Below are 26,400 nucleotides of genomic sequence, written 5' to 3'. Positions count from 1 at the left end.
GCCAATAAAAATTGTTTGCTTAAGGACAAACTTTGGAGGAATGCAAATTTTCCTGATTCTTGTCAGGCTGGTTGTATCGCAAATATTACTTAGGATATTTCTGTGCTTCTTTACCCAAAATGTAGGAATTCAAAACTATGGAAAACAAAAGAAAAAATCCCCAACTTTTAAAATAGGCATGAAATATTTATTTTCAAATATCCTAAGTATTTGTCGAAACTCTGGAAAAGATTTGGGGTTTGTCTTCTCTTCAAGCTTAAAACCTTGGGTTTCTCCAGATTTGTAAATGCTATCATTAATACCTAATCATAGCACAGAGCAGCCTTTCTGCTTGCTTCTGTTGTTTTTTTGAGTGCTTTGCTTGCTGCAAGTAAAAACATAAAAATATTAAGAACCAGAAATGAATGTGGAAAAATCTTTGAAAACAAAACACTAATTTAATGCTTTAAATTGTTAAAAATAAGACACATGTAAATGATTTGTTTGTGTTTGTTTAAAGAAGTTCTGTTTCATGTTAATTTAGTGAAATTCATCTGTTGCATAAACTTCTAGGAATTATTTGAAGATTCTTAGGAAGATGAATTGGTCTTTTTTATGGAATGGTACTTGCTACTTTTTTAACTAAAGGGAAGAGAATGAGAATACAGAAAAATCTGAATTCTCAACTGACAAAAGAGAACACATAATAAAATGCAAAATTTTTGGCTGATTTCACTAAGAAATTTTTAATCCTATACAGCTGTGCTGAATTCAAAGTAACATGATTCCCAGGTACCTGCGTGCTCAGCTCCGAGCCCACGGCAATGTGACTCAGTGATTACAGAAGCACTCCTGTCATGTCTGCGATAATAGATTCTGGACAGGGCTATGCTCATGCATAGATATTTTAAACAGGGGAGAACTGTTAGTTAAATTAGGGGTCCCCATAGGCTTGCTTGTTGGGCACTGCAAATACTGCCAGAAAAAAAAAAAAAGACAGTAGCAAACAATAAATACATACCTTTGCTACATATACTGGTCATTTGTGTATATGTATGTTAGTATGTGTGTTTATATGCACACAGAATATATGTAGTTTTGTAGACACCAATAGTGCCTCTGTGACTACTCTGTATCTATAGCATCGTATAGATACAACACAGTTACATTGGACACATTTGCACAGGACTTGCTTTAAGCTGAAATACAGACATTCTGACCCTAAAGACCAATCTGTTGCTGGAAGCTAACCTCCCTAACCTCTCTGTCAGTGCAGAAGGGCATGGAGGAGTGGCAGGGGCTGCAGAAGGCAGGAGGGGAACCCAGCGATCTTCTTGGTTTCTGGAAAAATACACTCTGATGCTGACAGCTCTCAGTTACCCTTCTGCTGACAAAGTAAAAACTCTGAATTGTTCATTAAAGCATTAGCAATTGTTAACAGTATTACTCTCAAAACAATAAAATACTTTAAATTATAATGAATTTACTATTGACATGCCTGTGCTAAGAAAATAAATCTGCTGCTGCTCTAATCTTACTCTAACATGCTGTTCTAGCTATTAATAAATAATCCAAATAATTATTTCCAGAGTAAATTCTACTGACTTTAGAGTGAAAATCAGGTTCCTATTTTTTCCTTTTCTGCTAACAAAACTGAAAATCAAACGTAAGTGGGAATCAGATAATAAGCTGAAGATAGATCATTAATTTACAGCTGAACAGTGTTTATTGCCAGCAGTATGTGAATTGGTAAGAAATGAACTCATCTTCTCCCGTTCTAGCAAAGGCTTTAGGTTTGAGAGTTAAATAAATAAATGTTTCAGTTATTTTAAATCAAATTTACTCCATTTAAAATATAAACTGTGCCGTCATATTCTGAAAGGCTACTTTCTGGCAGAGAGCTAGGCTTTCTCTTAAAAAAATACATATATATACCAGTGACAAAGCTGAAGACTTGACTCTGCTTGAGAGTGATTTTTGAGAAAAGGAAGGTTGACACTACAAAAAAGAGAGGTGATATTGAGGTGGAGTGCACAGAGCTTCTCTGTGATACATGGATTGCCTTCCTTTTCCAGGGGCTGAGAGATGAGAATGCCTTCATCTTTGTCTTTTGTGCAAGTGGGACACAAAGGCAGGAGTTTCATCTGAGGTAAATCTAAGTACGTAGGTGAATCAAATTACATCAGCTAATTAACCAGTCCTACTGTCATTTACACCCAAAACCATATCCACATGCATGGGTAGTGATAATGAATTTTACCCATATTTTAGTAGGAAACTTAGATTATGTTTTAAAGACATTTAAATAATTTTAAATGGTTTTACGCAAATAATATAGATTTTAAAAAACAGCTAATATAAGTTTTTTTTTAAATTAATGCTCTGCACTGAAGTGCATCTTCTGAAAGGAACAGGCTATTTAGAGAAATACATCTTGTACTCGGCATACAGTCCTGAAGCGTGCTGTAGTAGTTTCACAGAGATTCCCTGACTTTACACATTATCTAAGGTATAATGCAGAAGCATTAGACTAATTTTTCATTTCAACAGCATGATATTAATTCTTATTAGCTCTCTAGGTGACACAGAGGTTGTAAAGTATTTTGATAGTTACCCTCTTTCTTCTTTTTGGACCACCATTAATCTTCTCAAAGAGTAAGTTCTTGCTCTGGAAGGAGAAGAAATGCAGCCATCAAATTCATTACACTTTTATTTAAAAATATATAACTCTTGCTGTTAAATATTACCAAGTTTAGAGGGGTGTGTAATTTTATAGAAATGATAAACCACAAATAAATATTTAGATATTCCTGGTAACATTCTGCAGTTCTTCAGAAGCTGTGACAGTCTTATTGACTATGTTGCACTGTATTACCTATCATCTGTGTTCAGGCAGTAAGTGCTTCACGTACGCAATGGTATAACAATATTAACTGGATGCTCCCCATCATGTGATACACGGTACGAAAAAAACAAAAGAGAGAGAGAAAATAAAAAAGAAAAATAAGAGTGGGAAGGATAGGAGCAGGAATCCTGCCTCTGACCCATCTTTCTATACACTTGAGGTGACACAAGAACAGAAGCAAAAATATTTGCTTTATAAGGGATTTTATAATTCCTTTTAAAAACGGCAATTGGCGTCATTCCTACTGTTTTGTTGTCTTAGCTTATTCCATTTTAGATATCAACACTTCCAGTGCAAAGTTCTGCTGAAAGGAGTTCAGAGCCAACTCTTCTTTTGTTTAAGTAGTGCCCTCAATAAAGTCTCTAAAAACCATTTGGTCTATAACATTTTTAATGGCAAACCTTTTGAAAACTGCCAAAAACATCTTGGCAGAAGAGAAAGTTATGATGATTAGAAAAGAAGAAGAAAAAAACACAACACAAAAAACCCCTCTGACCATAGTTTACATAAGTGCATCCACATATTGTTGTATTTCATACAAGCAGTGAATTCTAATAAAGTCTGGAATAACACACATGCTCAACACATTTTGTTTCAATTGTGGATTATGAAGAAAAACAAAACTAAACCCTAACCTGAAAATGGAAGAAGAGAAGAATTACATGTATAAAAGCAGAACGCTGTATAAACAAGGCCATTAATTCTGCTATAAACAACTGACCTAACATTGATTATATAAATAGAAAGTGTAATTCTAGTGCAAGACAAATTCACCAAACACTTCTATGCTCTCTGCAGCCCTGATATGAGAAAAAACAAACATTTTCAAGTGTTACAATGAAATCTGCCAAAATTGTCTATTTTGTACTTCTCATGTTCATTAAACCCCAAATTCACAAGGCCTATCTCTTGCCTGACCTCAGTTATTTTGTCTGAGTTGTTCCAAAAAGGAACAGAGATGAAGTTTGCCAAGGGAGACATTCTTGACTAGTCATTTATGCAAACTGACTTCGGGAAAACTCCAATTTAACATTTTAAAGAAACCTTCAGATGTGTAAATTATTCTATTTATGAAACTAAGCACTGCTGAAGCCTCTCTCTGTAAACTATTTGACCTTATACTTTTCACAGAGAAACAGCAGTTCTGAAACAGAAAGAATTTCATGACTACTGCAGCTAAGATTTCTGTCACTCAGGAAAATTCCTTACAATTGAACTGTTCCTGCTCAGAAAGATTGCATTTTGTTTAGTCTCTTTGGGAATGTTTGAAGACTGTAACTACTACTTAAGCGTTATGTGGAGTGCAAAGCAAATGAGGTTACTGAGCATGAGCTAAGAGTATTCTTGTGCGGTAATAGCAATCCTGAAAATATGTTCCACTGCGTAAGGGCCCACGCTCATCAGGCACCAAAATTTGCCCATGAAGTGCTCACCATTCTCATCCATCACTTAGAAGTTGTTAGGACTTAAGGCAGAATTTCTCCAGCTAAAGATACACCTCATATGGAGATGTGCTGCATGTGAATTGCTGCTTTCCCCTCGCCCTAGAGCTTCCTTTGCACCCTCCTGGATTAGGCTGCTACAGGTTGGGATTTGGTGGGAAAAACCCAGAAATTAAAATGCTTACAACTAACCAACTAATGTCAGGGAGAGTTACCCTTAGATCTTTCAGACTTCTCTGAAGCTTTAAATCATTGATAATTGGCAGCTCTTTAATCTGGACCTGCACAATTATTAAGCAAAACTGAAAAAGAAAACTGCATTAGCAAGCTTGCATCCTTTCAGAAGGGCTTTTTTTCTGGCAATTTAGTCTTATTCAGTATATCAAGCACAACAATTTTTATTACACCAAGCATATTACACTGAATTAAACAAGCTGGACTGTCTCAAATTGAAGACCTACCATAACCTTTCCTAATAATCACCCTTAACATCCAGATACTTGGTAAAGAAGAATTACTGTTACTCACTGTAACTGAAGGTGGACTAAAATTAAATCTGAATAACTAGCTTCATGTTTCCATTAAAATTAGGAAGCCAGAGACGATAACTTCTTTAACAAGAATTTCAACTTTGTCAAATATTTTTATCGCTGTTTCCCATTTGCCTTTCTTTGCAGTGTCTTGTATGCCTCTGTGTAGCTGATAAGCAAAACTGGCATTATTTCTACACTTAAAATGAAGTGTTAGCCATTGCTTCAGTAAAAAGAGATGTTACTGAAAAACACAGTTGCTTTTAATTTTCCATTTGTACTGATACTGGTGTCAAAAACCACAGCTGAATTGCCCTCCTCTTTTTAACCCCTACATGTAGTAGTAGTTAACACTTTGAGTTCCAATAAATAACTTACACATAAGTGGGGTTCAGATTTGTACTGTAAATTGTATATTGTATGCTATCTTTTTGCAAGTCTTTCTGGATGCCAACAGCACTTTTTCAGACTATCTAAAGAGTCAAATTGTAAGATGCAGAAAAGGCAGACTCAAATGGAAAGTACTTGTCTCTTGCAAGGAAAAGTCTGAACTGAAGGTAAGAAAACCCCAAACCAACCAACAAACAACATAAATCTTAAAAATTATAATTACACAATAGGGTATAAGCTTCCAAAAGTTCCTTATCTTACTAGTCCCACTATCCCCTCTAGGTTTTCCATGTATGAGGAGAAAAAAGAAAATAAAAAGTCTTTGGGCTAGCAGAGAGTATAAGCTAATTATCTCACCATATAAATAACTTGTTCCCAGGACTTCCCACAGGGCAGCATATTGATATTTGGAAAGTTGTCCCAAAGACATGAAAATTCTTCCTCTTTCTTCCCCCTCCTAACCCAGTATACATTTTGTTATGATTCATATATCGTATCATCCTATGTATGTACATGTATCTACATGTAATATTTCTCATCTACATGGAATCATACACTTTCCTGTACGAGACAGCTTCTATACTAGTTTTACCCTTACATGTCTACTATTCACAGGGTACTGCAGAGTTCCCACAGCTTTGCAAGCATGAGAGCCTGTCACCAAAAACAAATCAACCAACCTGTTCCTTTGCCATTATTCATGAACGAGCAGGTCTTTTAGTTGTTGGGTTTTTTCTTCCCCTGACCTGCTAATGTAATCTGGATTTTACTGCGGTTACTCTAAGGAATGCGTGCTGGCTCCTTGAAAGGACAAGTCAGAGGGAGCTGTAACACTGCCTCAACCACTCTGTGGCAGGAAAAGGCAGGGGAGAAGCTCCCCCAAGAGCTGTGAGCACATGCCAGCTCACATGGGTCCAGGAGACACTCTGGCTCCAAGGGCCTCAGACGGTGGTGACAGCCTAGTGCATTCACAGCACGCAGGAGTTCATGGAAATGCAGTCTGTAAATACATAGCCGTTACAGTCCCTGGGGCGTTTGGTCCTAGGCTCTGCACAGGAACAGCCTGCTAGTGGACAGAGGGGATTCTGGTGGCTGGGGGCAGTGGGAGGACGAGGATGCACAGTCACACGCTGAGCAGCCCGCAAGTTGGCTCTGTTGGTCATTTACAACCTAACCCAGATGACAGTAAGTGACCTAAAAGATCTGATCTACTTTATCTCTTATTTATAAAGCCTCAAACAGCTAATTTTTAGAATGTTTTTCTGCTCTTATTTTTCTAGAGAGATAAAAATAACAAAACCAGCCATAAAACCAGATACGGTTGTATTTATCTTTTTAATGTGTAATAATATACAATGAGGAGGCAACTGGGGCAATTCTCCTGGATCTCAGCAGAACATTTGCTCATGCACATTACCAGCTGTTTCATCTCTAATTAAAGAGATCTGTACCTGGCTGTGCGGCAGCTAGATATGATTACTGTTTAGTACCTAACAGTCTGTTTTAATCCATGCATGTGTTTTTTCCCCTGAATTAGTAGTGATAGATGGAGAAATGAAAAAGGCCAGTATTCACTAATGATCACCTACAATTTGTTAAGCGTATACATTGCTGATGACAATGCCGTATGTATGCTTGATTCTGAAATATTGCTACAGGCCAAAGATTTACAGAGGTGCTTTTACAGTCTTCAAATGGTATTATGAAAGTAAATTACTTATGAATAATAAGAAAAATAACAGCATTGTCTGGCATAAATAAGAAAATTCACCATCTGGTGTTTTTTAAATAAAAACCTTTGATGGTAATTACTTAGAATGCAACAAGAGTTTCCAAAATTTGGATATTTGGCATGATTCTCTCTAGAAACTGAGCACTCACATAAGTAATTAAGACTATAAATCTTCACTGGTTTGATTATGAATGATGAATCATTGTCTCACAATTACAGCAGGAGCAGAGGCTGCCAAGCATGTCCATTTATCGATATATGCTTACAGAGCACTGGTTTAGGGCAATCTTCAATTGTTAAAGCGTTATAACAATATAAAATGAGATTTTGTGATTTGCTGTAGAAGCATAAATTATGATCATTGCTATTGTTTTCCTGGCGCCTGAAGATGGATTTGGGATTGGACATTTGACTGATGTAATCTAAGATTAAGCAGCAGAGCTCACTTTGGAGCCTTTACCCTCCAGAAATAGTCTAGCTGCAGTTATTAAGATCCTTGTATGCTCAGAGCAAGATTTTTGACCTTAGCACAGCTTGCCATCTTTATTATATGCAATGTGCAAGACGACAGGTTTTTAATGTAATATAGTGCACAACCTGAATAGAGGAAGAAGCAGCATCAGTCCTCCAAAATCCTTAAGCCAGAGAGCTTCCTCAGACCAATTTGCTTGAACCAAGATTTTTCTAAGGTGTTCATGCGCTGCTGCACTCCATTTCTTTCTTTATTTTTAGTATCTAAGTAGCTGAACAGTGAACAGTCACTGAACCTGGATAATCTTTCAAATTAGGGACCTGCTATGTTTTGAAGCCTTGTGCTAAATTCTGGACTAATTTCAATTACATGTTTACTGTAGTTTGAAATGTGGTTTGCTGCATTTATCAAGCTCACACACAGTTGTTGTGCTTTGGGACAGGTAATGAGAGGAGGATTTCTATTTTATATGGGCTTTTCACCTATCAACCACAGTCATTATTCCTATATTTTTAAGGCCAAGTCCATCTTTTAAAGAAGTTTCCCTTGATTTTTCCAGCAATAAGCACCAATATTCTCTTTGTGGTTTCACAGTACCCCATGCAGCAGACAATACCCAGTTTCACATGCAACAAAAATAATCACACAGCATGTACTTACCCACTTGCCCATGTTGGGATAGTCATGCTCTGGATCAAAAAGGTGTTGGTGCAGCTGGTATTCTCTGCTGAACTCTGCTGTGTCTGGGGTGTTTTCTAGACACCCATCATCAACTGCAAAAGTATGTTAGAAAGCACTATGTACCACATTAATCAACAAACTTCTTTAATGCAACCATGCAATCAAAATTAAAAAAAAAAACAAAAAACCTGGATGACTAGAAAACATCCGATTATTTTTTTTTTAAAAGGAGTTTGTCAGGATATACTTAACTAAAAAAAAAAAACCAAAAACCAAACAAAAACAAAAAGAAAACCAAAACCAGAACTTAAAGAGACTTCAAAACTGAACAAATTTATTTTCCAAGCTCTCCCAGTCTTTTTTAAATAAAAAAAAAAAAAATTCCTTTAAAATTAGTGATTGAGCTTGATTTTACATAGAACTGCATGTTATTCTGATTCAGAAAGGATCGGATCCTCTTTTCATTTTTAAATGCCCAAAGGAAGCTTTAGAAATTGTTTAGGCAATACTTTTGAAGCTCATGGTAAAACAATGCTGTGAGCGAAGACAGAATTTCCTTCACTAAGTGGCTCTTCATGAATTCCATTTCTGGTTTGCTACTTTGTTCAAAATGGCTGAAAATCATTTATGCATCATAAGAGCTCATAAAATTGCAATGTGGCAGAAGTTTTATGCTGAAGACACTTCTGCAGATGGGTAACTAACTGATGGGTCCAGAAACCTCCTTTAATCACAGTGGATGGTTTTGCAGACAGTGCCACTTCAAGGACAATACCCTTTAAAATTCTTTTTACCAACAATCATCTTTGGACTAAAGAAAGATTCAGTGACTTGAGGCCAGAGAAGCTTTGTAGATACAGTCTGCTTGTGGACCTCCCTCTGCTTTGTCAACATGGGGAGCTTGCAGTCCTAGTTCTTCTCAGACATACCCAACGAGATCCTACCATGGAGCATGACACTGGGCATCCAAGCAGCTACATCTGCCAGAACGCAGGCACTCTGGAGGGGACACCTGTGAACTTTCTTTTCTGTATTTGTGTATCCTCATGTAAAAAGATCTGCAGATGGATTATCTTTTTCCTTTAGATGTGGGAAACAGTAAAGACTTGACTTAAAAATGAGTTGATTTAATGACCTGAAGAGGTTATTCTAAGTGCAAGAGATCCTGCTTTCTCTCTTTTCTCCTTAAAACGGGGAGGGGGGGGGGGGGGAAATTTCCCAACAGGAAACGGGGAAACTAACCACAGTGGTTAAACAACTCAGAAACCGTTAAACTTGGTCACAAGCACTTAAAAAATGTTTCAGTCTCAGCAAGGACAAGGTCATTGCAAGAGAGAAGCAGGTGACAACAGAAATGTGGTAGACTTTCTCAGAGCATCTGTGTCTTTTTGGTAGAAAACACAAAGGGCAGCTGGACATATGTGTCTTCTGTGACTGCTAATTCAAAAGTCTTCAAGCTCAAGAGCTCCAGGCTTATGTATTCCTGCTGTGGAATGTGCATATGCAGACAGTGACTGGAAAAATTGTTTTCCATTAAGCAAATCCACAGACCTGATTGAGGAAGGCCTCTGGTAATTTGTATGCATAATACAGTCACCACTTGAATTTCCATTTAAGGCTCTGAAAAACATTTTAATCTAATCCTAGTAGATACTATCTTCACTCCCAGAGTACCTACAACAGAGCCATTTATCCTAGCAGGCACCACTTCCACGTGAATTCCCCCTGCGTTCAGATCTGACTGTATTAGCTTAGCTAATAGCTAATAACAACTTTTATTTCAACTAAGAAAGAAAAATTGAAGGGATTTTCAAATACATTTCTCTGGATGTCAGGTTTTAAATTTATTTATCTAATCACTAACAAGTCTAATGGGCAAGCACAGAAAAGTCTGGTGTGAGAGAAAACTTAAACCCATCATTTGCAACCTGTCAGGCGACAGCTATATTGAACAAAATGGAAGATTAGATATTTCAGAAGAGATGCAGGCATCATCACTAAACAGGCTGTAACAGAAAACAGTAAGGGAGGACTATTCAAAATCTTGTCATATTTTTGAATGAAATATAAAAACACAGTTTGCAAAACTTTTCATGTCTTTTTTTTTTTTAAATCAATTCTAAGCTAGTTAGAACATTTTTAATAAGAATACAGACAACTGGTTTGCATTATCCAAATAACATAAAAGAAGACTAAACAGAAAAGATTTTTAAAGGATCTCTTAGCTCACAAATGAAAAAAAGAGAAAAATAGAGTGCTCATTCCCAGTTTCAGCTCCCAAGGCAGCCAATGGGTATTTTACTACTACTTTCAGAACTGGAAGTCATTCCTTGGCTCAAATAACAGGGAAAAGATCAATTCCCTTAGGGTATGCCTTTATCATGCACATGCAGTGCTGCTTTCGACATCCTTCATTCAACACAAGCCATCCAAGCACGCCTTGGTGTATGCACAGCTGCAAGCTGAGGGACGAACTGGGTTATCTCGGGTACCATACTGCTCCGCACTCCAAGGCTGCACTGCTCCTCTGCCAGAGTGACCCTCCGTGCAGTGCGCTGGAGTATGTCCACGTCGTTCTGTTTCTTGGCACAAATGCACCCTCAGTGAGCTATAAAGCCACATGGATTGGAGCCAAAGTATCTTAAATATTGACTTATGGTCTGGATTGGAGATCAGGGCAGACAGTTTCATTCCTCTTGGCACAATGAAAGTCTCTAAAATAAGGGTAAATCTCATCTGTACAGAATGATAACATTTTTCAGGGGCCAGCCTAAAAATGAACTCCCTCAGGAACAAAACACTATCGTAAATCTCACTATCTTCTACTCCAAGGTCAAGAAGATTTCTTCCACCTGACCTTCTCTAGCACTCATACAGCAATACAGAAGGTGCACATATTAACAAAAAAAAAAAAAAAAAAAAAGAAAAAAAAAAAGCTTATCTAAAACACCTGGATTGATCAACAGTTCTGCTCCTTGAGTAGAGAACGGAAGAAAACATCCACTGCTGATCAACTGTTGTACTACTTAGTACAGTGCTGAAAGACTGAAAGAGGTACAGTGAGAAGGCCACAGCAGAATTACCTGTTTTTCCAATAGGGCAGGGATTTGGAGGGTCAGGATATCCTTGGTCTTCACTGAAATCCTTTGGTACATTATCTCCTGTCAGCTCAGCCACAATGTTTGGGATATTGCCATAAGGACCCAAGTGCTGGAGACCCTCGTGTGCACCACCTAGCAAAGATGACATACACGCACTGTCTTTTTACAAGATTAAAAGTGTGTTTTCATAGCTTCAAGTAATCCAGACTTTAAAATACATGTATAATTGTTATAGAGACAGATCCAAGTTTAGATTTCAAACATCTCTTTTAGAAACATAACTCTGTGACCTAAATTGGATAACTTCAGTAATGAAAAATGAAACTAGGAAACAAAATCAGCCAGTTATCATTAATCTTAGGGTTGTTCCTTCCATAACTCTTTATGTTACAGGTAAGAAAATGCAAAGAAAAAGAAACATGAGATGGTAATGGAACTTAATAGATTTACAGCACAGTCATCTTCAGTCACCAATATCTTTACTGCTCATTGTAGCAACTAATAACTGAAGAAGATATGACAACAGCACCATGGCAAAAAGACAAAGTTAACGACACTAGAAAAATAATGGCTATTTGCACAGCCTAGAAATACATCAATGAAGTCATGTGGGGGACCCAAGTTATATCAAATTTGCTTGTATAAACTACAAAAGTTATTTCTAAATCAAACTATTTCTTAAACACCAATTTCAGTTTCCTGCAGTAATGGTGAATAGTGAGTAAGAGTCCACATTGCTGATTAGAATTCTTGTGCAGGTATACTTACACAGTGGTCATTATGGTATGAAACGTCACATGCAGTGAATTTTATACTTTTACTTAACAGATCAGGCCTAGATGGAGGCTTTTGTATTTGTCTGCATATATCTGCATGAAGCACCATCACTGCAGGATTACGACAACAGCATGCATGTAGTAACATTACGTATCACTGTATGTATTATTATAAAACTACGTGCAGGTTTTATAACTCAGTGGTGGAGGACACAATGGGTGATGGGCTTCCTGTTCTTGGGCAAACACACACGGAAGTGGTGTGCAACAGCCTTCTTCCACACATCTCGGCTTGAGTGCCTTGCCTTTGATAAGCAGGGTCTTCCACTAAAGGTTTGGGACTCAAGCTCAGGCCATTCTCTTTATATGTCTCTCTACAAATATTTGCTGCAGATCTTTTCTGCACGCATTACTGGCCAAATGCATCTACAGGCTAAAACCCAGCTGCTTGCGGAGTTTTGCAAATCCTATTGTACAGTATTCTTTTGAATTCCAGTCACATAAAAACTTCATTTCAAGCATGCTCTTTTCCTCTGCCATATGACAGCCACCACACAAGTTGCAGAAATAGCTAATATAGTTATTGAGTTCTGAAATTGCTGTGTGACAGCAACATTTTTTAAAAATTCTATATAATGAGGGATAACAACATACAGTCAACATATAAATTCCACGAAAAATGAATGAGAGGAAAAGGAATTTGAACAATTGGAAAATGTGAGTTTAAGAGTGAACACAGACACAACTGTTTGGGTAAATAGGATGATTACCATATTATCACCAAATAGTCTTATTTACATTTCTGTAATTTTCACAGGTCCAGAAGATTGGAATAAGATTCTGAACATGAAAGCTGCTCCAGAAGAAGCATTCAAGTACCCCTGTTCCAACTTACAATAAAAATTACCAGCCTAAAGCATCTTTTACACAGCTAGGCACTGTAAGATAACATAATCCCTTTCAAAATTTCTAACATAAGGCAGTTTTGAGAAATTTTATATTCCTTTCTACTTTTGGAAGTAGCAGGTGAATCATCTAAATTTTGTAAATAATCATTTGGAAGCTGACATCAAAGTACCAGAAGCAAGATAGTCTATAAACATGTATGTTTCAATTTTATTTGCACGATGGACTAAAATCTAATCAACATGCTAATTTTCCCCCTCAAGTACACATTTCTTATTCTGTAATGCAATGTTGAAGGAAAGTTTCATAGATATGTAACAAACATAAAAGTAGCCCTATAAAAGAATTTGCATCTCTGTCACATGCAGTTTTTCCCTTGTAGCTGATGAGACCTGGTACTAAAACCACAATAGCATTATACACACTATGAACTTCACTATATATTTACAGTCCATAGTCAACACAAAGATGGTGCTTGTAAGAACTGCACAGATTCACAATAACACTATGGGGATGAGGTTAAAAAATGTATAACATACATTTAATCTAATGTCATTTAATCTAACATCTAATGTATACCATAAAATATTTCCTTTGTACTGAGCCCCTTCACATGAAGATTGATTGCATATATGTACTTAAAAGCATCAGGTAATGATTGTGCTGTAAACTACAGAACCACATAATCAATACGTGTTTGAACATCCTGTATACAATGTGGTTCACTATGGGACAATCCATCAGATAGAAGCATATCTATGCTTGTATGTGGTGCAGACCTCTTGGCACCAAAGCTCCATCCATAAAGAAAACAGAGGTACTTAGCAGGCTCCAGTGTGCTATATATACATGTAAGTTTAAACCAACTGCCAAGAATTCCCTTGACTGAGTACAAAACAATCTTTTTATTTTAATATAAAGGATTGTTTCCTTTAGGTATAAATGTCCAGGATCATTTAAGGGTTTTTCCTTTCTTTCCAAGAGTAGAGACAATAGCACCTGCTCTGGTGCCATAAATTAGCACACTTTAGTAAAATCACTCAAGTAATAGCATTATACTCAAGTGATGGCATTAGCAAAGCCCATTCCTTATAAAATCTGATAAACAGTGCACTCAGTAAAGACTGCAATAATAGAAAAAAAATGCTATGAATATACCACATAGGGATATTGTGTACAGTAACTCACAAGCCATATTAGTTTTGGTATGGTAATGTTACTGATTTGAAGAAACATACTAGGATTAAGTACACTGCAGCTACCAGGTCAAAATACTATAGTCGGCTACAAATATGGCACAAAGTGGTTCTCTTGAACCTCCTGTCAGAGACTGAAAGAAAAAGATGACTAAGGAACTTCTTGTAATTTGCTATCCAAGGGAAGCATGAGAGACATCATTGTTACAGTATTTGAAACTGGACTGGCAAAAATACAGAACAGTACAGAGAACATGCTTGTACTGAGAAAGGATGAATAGATAAATCTATTTTTTCCCCATCTCTCCTTAATTCTTGTATGAACTGGCTTTTGTGTGCCACATTTTGGCAAAAAATCCTCCAAACCAATCAGCTCCCTTTTTTGTGGATTTCTGTGTGAGAATGTAGTGATTTTACATTTCTATGGATAAACTAGAAGTTTAGGCCTTTTGGACTGAAATCAATACTGTCATAAGTAAGATTTGGATTTCATTTAAAATATATGCACCAAGTATATTTAACCATCTTCAGGCACTGGTCTTGAACTGTTGCAGAGTGGAAAACAAAAATGGAACGATGCCCCCTTCCCCTTTCCTGTTATTCTGGAAAATCATCTAACTAATTGCTGGGATGACCTCAATTGGAGATACCTGGAATGACTAAAAATTTAAAGTGCTCATATTTTAGCTCATTTCCTTGTAGAATCAAGACTGCCTCTATGGGTGGGAGGACAATATGGTGACTGGTTTTGGAGGGGGGGGAGGGGGGGCAGAGAAAGAAAACACAAAGAGCAAGCAACTAGTTCCCTGCCAGTATCGAACATTCCACTGATCAAACACATCCAATGGAAATGCTGTTAGTCCACTGAAATTCTAGTTGCTGCTACCCATCTACTGATAGCATAAAGAACAACTGCCACAAATCTGCTCTCAGAGGCAATCCTCCACATTAAATACAAACAGGTAATGCTGCCCCACAAGATGAGTCATTTTAAGAAAGTCAGTGAAAATAGATTTTCAGAGTGTGAAACTATTGCAGAACATTTAAAGACAAATAAGAAGACAAATTTGCCTTTCAGTCTGATTGGAACTGGTTCCCACATCATGGTGTAGATCGGGTTATCCCTCTTCCAAATTCAGAAAAAAGGTGGTTTGGTCAATGATAGCTAGGTGATACAAAGTAGAATGGAGTATGAGCCTATGTTGTGAGTAAATAAATCCCAGATCTCAAATTAAAGCCCTTTTATACATAGTCATGCTAGATGCCCTTGTTTCTATATTTTTGCTCTTAAACATAATGAAGTGGATTCTTAAGGTGTCTAAGCCCTTTTCAGATGCACAGAGGAATACTCCTCCCAAGTAAGATCTGCACCTCTTATGATCTTGAGCTATACAAGCTCTAAGCAAATACGAGCTGCAAGGGAAGCCTGGTATACCTTATCCTATTTGTGCAAGATTCCCGAGGGAGTAAATAGATATTAATCAGAGATGCAGTAACATCTTTGCTTCTTTGCAAAATCTTTTGTTAACCTAGACTCTTAGTTCTTATCATTGCAAAAAAATGCATTTGCATTTCATTGGACAGATACAAGGAAAAAGTTCTTTACTGTGAGGGTGGTGAGGCACTGGAATGGGTTGGCCAAAGAAGTGGTTAACATTCCATCCCTGGCAGTGTTCAAGGCCAGGCTGGAAGGAACTTTGAGCAACATGGTCTAGTGTGAGGCATCCCTGCCCATGGCAGGTGGAGTGGAACGAGATGATCTTAAGGTTGTTTCCAACTGTTCTATGATTCTATAATTTACCTTATATCACTAAAAGCTTTACAGTCCAAATGTGATTTCTCCCATGCATCTTCAGCTAGCTTCATCCTAGGGTCCTATCCTGGTTGCTGAGACGGATTAAGATCAAGAAATAAGAGGCACTGAAAAAATTACAAATTATCACATTTTCTCTATTCCACAAAAGCTGCTAAATAAGACAGTAGGAAAGGAGAAAGAGCACAGGAGAACCAAGTATGGAAAAATGCAAACCTAGCCAACTTCCTTAACCTTTCAAGATCATGCCTCAGGAAACCCAAGAAAACTACAGCTATACATACTCAAGCATCCCAGATTCCAGAGTCAGCTTGTCTTCTTAATGACACAGTTTCTTAAACTATAAAGATTAATTTTCTTTTTTCTCTGCAGAAGGACAAATTCTTTTCAGTGTGTTTTCTAAAGCCTTAAGCACACACATCATACAATTACTGACCTTGTTTTCAGTGAATAATTCCATTCTATCCCATATTTTAATTACAAACAGTACAAATATGTAAGATATTAAATGCCTTTTTGTGAAATCACAAAGTAATGCCTATGCCTCTCTCACAACAAATTTATAACATTAGCTTATATACCATTATTATTCATTATTCAAATTGCACACACACAAAAAAAGATCTAGCAGCTCACTGTTTTCCTGACAGAGCAAAACCAATCTCTTAAGCCTTCCTTGGTTGAGCAGTCCTCTTATGGACTATATTAGTTTGCCCTTCAGTCTTAGTGGAAGGCTTTTGCATTTCACTGCATGGATATGCTTACTTTTTACAGACAGTGCAACATGCAGCACGCAGCAACAGTCCCCCTCTACCATGCTGACTTCCAGCTGCCATGCATCAACAGAGTCAAGGGGAAGTGAGTCAAGCACACACCCATTGTGTTATGGTAGCTGCCATAACAGTAGCTTTCCAATGACCATGTGTGCAGCGCATGGCTGTATGGAACCAGGCAACGAAAGGAAGCAGGTGACCTAGTTTATCCCACACAGGATTGGACACTATTTCAGTCCCGTAAGTGTAAGTGTACCAGTGAAAGACTGGAGGACTTTATTCACTGTTATTGACACTGGCTACATGAGGAGTCCAGATGCTCTGTCAATGTCAGCACACTCACAGTTAAATACTCCTTTTGCACCTATAACATGAAGCATGGGGGCACCAGAATTGTGAGGAATGGGATCGTGTCTTCTATCTACCACTCCACTGAACTTCACAAAGTTTTCCTGGTCATTTCCCCACTCATATTCATTCAGTTCCATTTCCCATGCAGACGGCTCAAAGTCCCATCTGGTTCTTCAACAGAAGTGTTTAAAATCTTCACATGCCTGTCTGACAGCTGCCACCAGGATGGACTCCCCCAGATAGCCTCGCTATGAACAAACCCAGTGTGGGGCTACAAAGCTCCCAAGTCTCTGCTTTGGTGAGTTGGTATAACCTCACAACTCCAAAAGCAGAGTCAAGATGTGGTTTCTTTTGCACTTGAACAAAAAAATGTTGCCACATGATGAAGATGCAAGAGAGTGGTGAGATGAAGAGCTCTGCCAGGTAAGACCAGTGCTACTCTTAGGTGATGCAAGAGGTAGTTGGGCCAGCCAACCTGTGGTACTAAAGTATCCCCAGGGGAGAAACCAGCTTCTTCCTCCCTTCTGTTCAGTGGCTGAGAACATTCCTCTTCTCATTCATCCCTGCAGCAGCTGTGAGGGCACTGCTGAAAGCATGCACAACAAGAAGCACAGAGAGAACAGCTCTGGAAACCTCGGGAGCATGCCAGAGATCCTATCTCCTGCACACGACACCACAATCAAGAAAAGCAAGAATCTCTTCTTTGTCTAGACTTCCAAAATATCTTTTCATAGAACCAAATAAATTTTCAAAGCTTCTCTCACTGTATTTAAAATTCAGATGGAAGCAGGGGAAATGTACATAATTTTGAGAACAATTAGAAAAAGGTACAAATCCTAACTAAGGATCATTTTATGCATATGAAAGACAAGCGGGGAAAAACATCTTTGAAAACAAGAGCTCATCATGATTTGTCCAATATTCAGTGGCAGATTTTTAAATTCTTATGGACCATATTCCATTGCTAGATAAAATTTTACAGTTTCATTTTAAATTTCTACATAGCATCTGCTAACACTAAAAACCAGAAGTACTATAAAGCATGAGGCAATACAGAAGCTATCATATTCCCTCCTCTCCTCTGGCTTCTTACCTCTGTTACTGGATTATTTCCCTCTAGTAACATGTAAAAAATAAATTAAAAATGCTACAAATCCCATTCTAATTGGTTAGTTACCTTTAAGTACATGATAACCTACTTAATTCTAAATCCCTACAGTTTGGCCACCTTTCTTCCCTGAAAGAGTTCCATTTCAAATGCCTTTCACCTTTGATGGCATCCTTAAAGATAAGTCCCCAAGTCAGAACCACATGCAAATAACAGATCTGGACAGAAACAGGGTTTAATGCATTTTTCTTCTTGCATGTCCCATTGACTGACTTCTCTGACAAGCACATTAGTTTTGAGAAATTTCCCTGTCTCTCCCCAAACACACCAGGGCATTGAGGTAGGCAGTTCCTGAAACTGAGAAGTGGCAGAGCCCACCGCGGTAACAACCACTGCCTCCACTGGATCTTGCCCTTGCTCCTCAAGAGGGAAAGCTGTCAAACACCTCGAGGTAACATGATACCACCTCCACACAGCAATACAAACACCAATTTTGCTTTCTTATTATTCACTGCTTGTCATGGTTTGTACATTTAAATGGAAACATTACGGGCCAAATTTTCAACTGCTTGTCTTTGTTAAAGAACAAACAAAGGCATACTGAGTCATTATTTTCCCGGTTTTGGAGTTACAGGTATAATCATATTTTCTTCACAGATCTGCCATACCACTTAGATAAAGAAAACTCACTGTAAACCACCACTGTTGTTTGGCAGTGTCACCAGTTTTTAAATTCAGGGGTTATCATTTGAAGTCACCTCTCTTATGATATGTACCACTGCCTGATACTCAAATTCTGGTTACATTTGACATTGCAGTTTGGGGAATAAAATAGAAAGAAAACAATAGGAATTCTTAGTCAGATCCATACAAATCCAGATGTCTATCTTATTAATGGATGAAAAGTGAGGCTTTACCATTGTCATTTTATGTTACAAATTTGAGATGTTCTATTAAATTTCAAAATAGTATTTCCTGGGCTATTTCAGTAATTTGCAAAATAAAAAAACCAAAAACCAAAAACCAACCAATCAACCAAACACACCCCCCAATAACTGAAAGCAGAGCCTAGTAGAGTGATATTGTGCTATGATTTTGTTAAATGTCAGGCCTGTAATGCAGCATTAGACTGAGGTCACACGTGCTTCAGCAAAAGCAGTCCCAATGTGCATGTTAATTTACATCCTATGTACAGCAGGATTTTCTCTATAAAACAGGCACAGTAATCCAAACCTCAAATGATCGTGTGGTCTCTTTGCACTAAATTGACATGACAAAGTGGTCCTGAAGCAGCAGAAGGTCTGCCCAGCCCTGTGGCAAGTTGCCAGCCCAGGGACTCCATCACTGCTATCCTAGATGCTGGCACAGCAGATGTAAACTAGAGCAAAGAGGATGCAGCTATCACATTGCCATGCTTGCGGACCCCAAATATTATATACCCATGTGTCAATGGTTATTACTTCTAGTCACCCAGTGGAGTCCAAATATATTCAGGCATAAGCACAGCACACTCTAGCCCAAAAGCAATGGAGTGCAAACATAATTTCTGTACTATTTTCACTGGGTACATTCATAAGCAAAGTTTTGGCAACTTTCTAATAAGATTTTACTGTTCTTGCAGGAAACAAGTAGCAGTTCTGTAAGTATGTTACAGGTCAGACAGCAAAGTAACCCAGCACTTAGTTTTCTTATTAGGAAAATGGAAACAAAATAGACATTAACACATACATAAGTAATTGCATAATTTTACAGGGAGTAAAACTTTCATGCAAAGCGCTATTTGTACAGTCTGTGCTGACAAGTCATTAACTACCAGTTGTTAGAAGAAATATTAGCATAATGTTCCAGGCTCTTTCGATTTTAATAGTCTCAATCAGGCAAACATTAACTAACTTCTTCTAAATCAATAATCGGGTATGTATTTCCTTTCAAAATAGTCAAATAAACCTTAGCCTTTTCTCAGCGGCTATAAGCAGGGTCTGCAGGACAGTCAAAAGCATCCCAAAGAGGCGTAATTATTTTCTTATTCCTACAAACAATTAGCATTTAAGACACATCATTTAATGTTGTCAGAGGCTGACAGCATTACGCCTCTTTTGCAGCTCTGGGCTGTCATGCCAGCACTTTCATCAACCATCATCTTGTTTGAAGTATTTTTAAGAAATAAAAACAAAACAAATCAAATACAAACAAACAAGCCACCCAAGAGGTTTTCCGTTGTACTGAATTGTACAGAAGACAATGAAAATGTAAGGAGATCATATTTGCAAGAAGAAAATAAGACCACATTTCCCATTAACAAGCGAATTACTATGAACTGCCCAAGCTGAACTAAAGGTGCCCCCGTGCGTTTAAGTGAGGTTTTACTGTTCTCCCAAGCTTGGCTTAATAGTCCTGAAAGCCGCCCACCCCCCAAGAAAACCCCTTAAATATTGAAATAAACTTACAAGCATGCAAGGGAAGAAAACAAAAAAACCCATGTGGTCTCTAACTCAATAAACACCCTGACAGGCAGAAAAAAAACTTGTATGTTTTTGAAATGTTGAAGCGATTTCCTTATGTTATTCTTTTGTCCTCTATTGACATAGATACAGTCTCCTTCTTGTTTACAGACAATCTGAATGTAGCCCAGTGGTGCTTGTACAGTATTTTAGTGAGTAAACTATTGAAGAGTAACTACAGAAACACAGCGACTCAACAAAAATTCGTTTGCTTTTCTATTTTTTCTGCTCTTTTTATAAATAGCGCTGTTACTCTACAATAGCTTTCTGAAAAGATGAATTAACAAGGAGAGTTAATATCAGAGAAATTAAAGTAGTTAACACGGGTTTATTTTAGGAATCAGGATGTGAAGAAAGAAAATCTATTAACTGGTCAGCAAAAACCAGCTGCCTCTTAGATAGCACTTCGGGTGTTAAAAACATCTTCACTTAACACTCATCACGAAGAATCTGTTTGGCTTCTGCGTGCTTACATGCCATGCACCATCTGCTGGCTGCGATACCCAAGTGCAGGGAATCAGCCAGCAAATGTGACGTATTTATCCTGTGAACTGCTTCCAGACAGCTAACAGAGCCCTGGCAAAGGAGGGGAGCTCAGGCTGCTGCCGCACTTCCCTACGGGCTCTGTCCTCACCAGGCGGCTCTCGTTGCCACCAAGAGAGGGGAAAGCCACACCACTCACACTCCTCTGGACTTCCGACCTCCCCGTGGGTTACACACAGCTTGAACTGCACAGGAATTTCTTGGTAGATTAAACTCCTTATCAGGCATTTTCTAGACTCTACTCCTATTTCAGCAGCTTGACCTAAGGTAACAGGTAAATTGACAAATGCAAAGGGAAGGAAAAATAAAAACAAACAAACAAACGTGTATTTCTGGATTTCAATATGAGAAAATGCAGCAACTTCTTTCAGTTAACAAGCCATACTTTTTTTCTATCTATCAACAAGAAATCTGGTCACTTAGGAAACAGAACACATGCTGCAAGATGTATTTTCTGAAAAGTGTTTATCTTTCAGCTGTCTTTGGTACAGAGCAAGTTTGTGACTTCACTTACGACAGCCAAGGCAGCCCTAAGCATGTTTCTATTTTTTTGTGGGACCCGGGCAGAAAAACCACGTATCATTCTTTACAACATATCCATCATGTGCTTTTTAGCATTTTAAAGTCAAAATATGATTAACATCAGAAAAGACGTAAATAGCTGAGATGGAAAATGGGCAAATTAAGACATATGTTTATGAACTAACAGCAATAGTTGTTTTTGATATATGAAATCATTAAGATCTTACTCAGCTGTAAAAGGTTATTATAACAATCACTTAGATTTGCAAACATTTTATTATAACCAGGCTGCTAGTATAAACTTGTCTATATTATGTCTCCAAATTCCAAAGCCAGAAGAATTAGTTTTTCCCAGCAGCACCTTGTTTGCAAGTGTACATGTACAACAGGTGAAATCTTGGCCTTTTTAAAATCAGTAGTACTTCTGGAGTCCTGGCCTGGCTGAAGCTGTTGTTACCTGCTACTATCAACACTTCTGCAGGTCTACTCTGCTGGGGCAATTTCTGATGAAAAACATTTTGTTAACTAAACCAATTTTCTGTAGGAACACACTAAAATTATTAAGCTCTGATTGATAAGGTTTTTTAATGCTGAAATTAAATAACTGGTCAAAATGGGAAACAGATGTACTCCAGAACAGGCAATGGGTTGATTATGAGGATGCTGGCAAGGGATGAACCAGGTTTTAAACTGTCTGCTTTGGTCACTGCAACCTACAGTCCAATAAATGGCTGGAAGGCAACCTTCCTAGCAGCTTAGAATTGCTCATAACAGGAATTTCAGACCAAATTTTACTCTCTGCTAGTTTCGGGCAAAAATTTCTAATGAAGGCAGCACCTCAGAAGAGTAGTTAATGTTTTGTCACTTTGCCATGATGGTATTTTGGGATGAAAACTTTATTTTGCCTTGACATATTCCAAATATTGTTAAACTTCTTTCTTCCCTTCCCCCTTAGTTTTCCCTTCTATTATCTTGTATATATTTTTAAGGACCTGCACACCGAATTGTTAGCTAGCATACATACTGCTGCAGAAGTTTAGTAAACCCACTGTTTTGAGGTACTAGAGAGCAAATGCTTCTAAAATAATTTCTCTACAAAGCTGTACATTAAAAAAATACACCACTTCTTCTGCCAAAATCATTACATTATGGAAGGTAAAAGGTGGATGATGATTTTAAAATAAAGATTGCACAACAAAATGGTGAAAAAGTCCATGATTTTAAGCTCAGGATATTCTGCATCTATATGCAAAACAGCAATTATTGCTAAAAAAATAGTATTTAATTAGTCATAACTCATAGCAGAAATTAGCTACCTTCAATGCTCTGTGGACCAACCAGATTCATAGCCTGGTGTGCTGGATATTCTACCCGGGGCCTGGCAATGCCCAGCTGCTCCATCACACCATGGAGGAGCCTCTGGATATCTGCTTCAGAAACCCTATCAGGAGTCCTGGGGCTGTGGCTAAAACCTGAAGCCAATCCAAATGCCAGCAGAAATACCATGTTACAAAGTAAGGCAGGTGTCATTCTGGCAGCCACTTTTATCCTGTGAAAAAGAAAGGAATTTGATTACAAATGATAATGGGAAAAAAAATCCAGTACACATGCTGGAAATAACTTCTGCTCTTACTACCATACGCAAATGTATACTACCGCATAGTCTACTACCACAGCTTATGCGGGCAGCTGAAAATTTAGCTAGTGGAAAACTGGAGGAGGAACAGGGCTAGCAGGGGAGGTGGGTTCTTCTCTTCTAAAAAAAAAAAATAATAAAAAAATACAGTAGCAAACCACAGAAACAGATTTTCTGATTTGTGCTTGCCCACAGCATTCATTTACAGTCACAGCAAACAAAATGGGTCCGCTGTTTCATTTAACGGCACATGTCCCCTCCCGTTTATTCCATTTTATAAAGCTCCGGGCTGAAAGCAAAGAACCCTTCATCCTGGAACTGTGCTTTCCAAGCTCTGAAAAATTAATCACTCGAAACTGCTGAACAATCTGGATTATATTTTATTGGTACCTTAAGACAAGGGGCTGTCTGCTTCATATGCATCATCTTCCCCGCCTGCAGCAAATAGCTTTCGTGTTGTTTGTCCTTTCACTAAACGGCTGCACAGTACAGTTTATTTGGGCAAAGAAAAAAACCCCAAACATATACATATCAAGCACCACTTACTGTGCTCTTTGAGAGGCTGAATTTTAACCAGAACGCTTGTTTCCTAAAACTCCGTTTCCCCTCGCATCAGAGAATAATTGAAATGCATCACTTCCAATCTCTTAAATAAACAAAAATCCTTGCGGTCCCCCTTGCTTTCCTTAAAATACACACAGCTGCCCGATATCTGCACGCCATACGTTTAAAGATGCTCCACTGCTCCCGCCACCCCACGTAACGCACCTGAAAACGTCTTTGAGACAAAAATGGCTGAAAGAGTAAAGGCTGGAAATACTCCCAACAAGCCAGAGCGCGGCTCCGCCAGAGCGCGGCTCCACCAGAGCACGGCACACCCCACACGGCCCATCGCGCCCCATCCGCCTGTGCCGCAGAGCGCTGCACGGGAGTCGAGCCACCTCTTTCCTATTTAGATGGGGAAAAGCCTGCTTTCTACAAAACATCCCCCGTTAACACGCATCCGAGCAAGGCTGCCTCTCCGCTGCCCGCACACCCTGCACCTCCGAGCTGCGTGCGTGGTAAGCTGGGCCGTGTATCCTTCCCTTCCCCCAGTACCCGGGGTGGCTTAGCCGCCGCAGGAGCACCCCCGGGCAGTCCCGCTCCGCCCTGGGCCCTGCCGCCCCCGGTGTCTCCGGGAGCGCCGCGCTCACCTCCCGCTCCTGGCGCGATGCTACGTGTGCGGCGACTCCGCAGCCGCGCATCCTCCCTGCGCAGCCGCTGCCCCTCGTCCACCTTCGCCCCGCCGCCAGCCCCTCCCCAGCAGCTGGTCGTTATCTGCCCGGCGGTGTGCTTGCTGCATGGATCTGTCCAGCGAGGAGATGACGCAAAACTCGGTGGGATCTTGGAGATCTCCCCTTTCAGCTAAACACAATAGTCTAAACTGAAGGGTGTTGATGGACTGACGGTTACAGGAACGAGACATTACCCTGTGACTGTTCGTATTCCTGCTGTGATTTCTGTCCCCAGAATAATGTGATCAATGGTCTACTTGGAGAAGATAGCTTTACCTGACCACAGGTATACCAGGTATATACGGCAACCATCGCTAAGCACTTGCAGCAGAGGACTCCAGGTTAAGCACATGTGTGTACACCATCCATAGCAGAGGCTGATAAAAAGGCAACTGTAAAAGGAACTTGCTAAATGGAGTCTGTCGTTTAATAGCACATGGCAAAGCAGTAATTTCTAAAAACTATTTTATGTCACATCTTCATTGCTACTGACATGAATGTGACACATTTTAGGATAACTACACAAACGTTCTGAGTTTTATACCCCATAAACCACATCAAATCCACAAACTACACATTCAAATGTAGATTACTCTCATTTTGCTCTTCCTTAGTACATTATACATGTTTGCAATTTACAGGATTAAGCACTGGGGACCTCCATTGGCCATTTAGAGCTTCTAATCTCCCTCAAAACCAAAATAGACTTTATATAAATGGATGGGTACTTGAACTGTTCTGTAAAAACTAAAATCAGAGCCTCAACTTTGAGAGTCTTTCCTGGTGCTTAAGGGACTTGTTTGTCAGACGCCTACCACAGTCTCCCTTTCTAATGTTCAAGTGCATGGGTTCAAGACCAGCTTTCATTGATAATCAAAAATAGTTTACTGCTTTGTCCATGACAAAGCTGCTAGCATTCAAAATATTTGGTAAATATTGACAGAGAAAAAAATCCCTCAAGGCTTGCTCTTGCAAACACAAATTGATATCACAACTTGCTACTATAGGACTCAGAATTTATTTTCTTCCCTGTGGCATTTCCTTTATCTCTGCCCTATTTCCATCTCTACCTCTTTGTGTCAGCTGTGACAGCTAGCAATTGCTTTGCTGAGCCTTATTTACCTCAGTGATGTAATACAAAATCTGGTGCTCTGGTGCCTACAGCCAATCAAAGGCAGAGGGTAGGAGCATGTTCCTGCCAATGGCAAGAAGCAGCTGCCTCTTTTGATGGTGGTGAACTATTAACATCAGCTCCTTATTTCATTAAACTGGAGCTTCCAATACTTAACCACAACATAAAGCAACCTTGTTAAGACCCTCTCATGACTGCTTCTCTAGTTTTAGATCCTGACAATAATCTAGTAACTAAAGGAGGCAGTTCAACTGGGCTGATGGGGGCAGGAGGTTTCTACCAGATCACTGAGATGAACTGATCTGCCGAGGGAGTTGGTGAGTATGTGGGGAAGGAGGCAGACAATAGAAAGCAAGCAAGCAGAACTATTCCTTTCATTAACATATCACAAGAAGTTTAGAAGCCTGCTCCTGCTAAATTATGCTGTACCATCCTTTTGCTAGTTGTGAGACTTACCAACATGTATCTATTATGAACAAAGAGCCAGAACAGAATCACTTCTGCCCTAAGTATTTTCCGACTTACTCCTTTTTGATGTCCACAGTCCACATATGACAACATAATTTTCTAAGTCATTATAGAAGAACAGGGTCAGAAAACCACCAGACCACCAATGGTTTTATTAAAACCAAAATTA

General features: G+C 38.8%; 1 protein-coding gene across 1 annotated transcript in view; it reads right to left on the bottom strand.

Moving 5' to 3' along the window:
• The window catches only part of SCG5 (secretogranin V), a 28,076-nt gene extending 4,088 nt beyond the window's left edge, over nucleotides 1–23,988 (bottom strand). Inside the window, exons 1-5 of the mRNA XM_061367707.1 lie at nucleotides 23,904–23,988; nucleotides 23,038–23,270; nucleotides 11,215–11,364; nucleotides 8,111–8,223; nucleotides 2,594–2,647 (exon numbers count right to left, since the gene is read on the bottom strand). Coding sequence (XP_061223691.1) covers nucleotides 2,594–2,647; nucleotides 8,111–8,223; nucleotides 11,215–11,364; nucleotides 23,038–23,251 — 531 coding nt within the window. The 5' untranslated portion in view covers nucleotides 23,252–23,270; nucleotides 23,904–23,988. The remainder of the gene's footprint in view (nucleotides 1–2,593; nucleotides 2,648–8,110; nucleotides 8,224–11,214; nucleotides 11,365–23,037; nucleotides 23,271–23,903) is intronic.
• Nucleotides 23,989–26,400: the final 2,412 nt, after the last annotated feature.

Source organism: Neopsephotus bourkii, unplaced genomic scaffold (genome assembly GCF_033783945.1).
Source record: "Neopsephotus bourkii isolate Nb327-2 ecotype Australia unplaced genomic scaffold, CSIRO-AGI_Nbou_v1 NB_1388, whole genome shotgun sequence".
NCBI classification, from domain to species: domain Eukaryota; kingdom Metazoa; phylum Chordata; class Aves; order Psittaciformes; family Psittacidae; genus Neopsephotus; species Neopsephotus bourkii.
The sequence above is the reverse complement of the archived record's forward strand: the minus strand, read 5'-3'. Positions and strand labels throughout refer to the sequence as shown.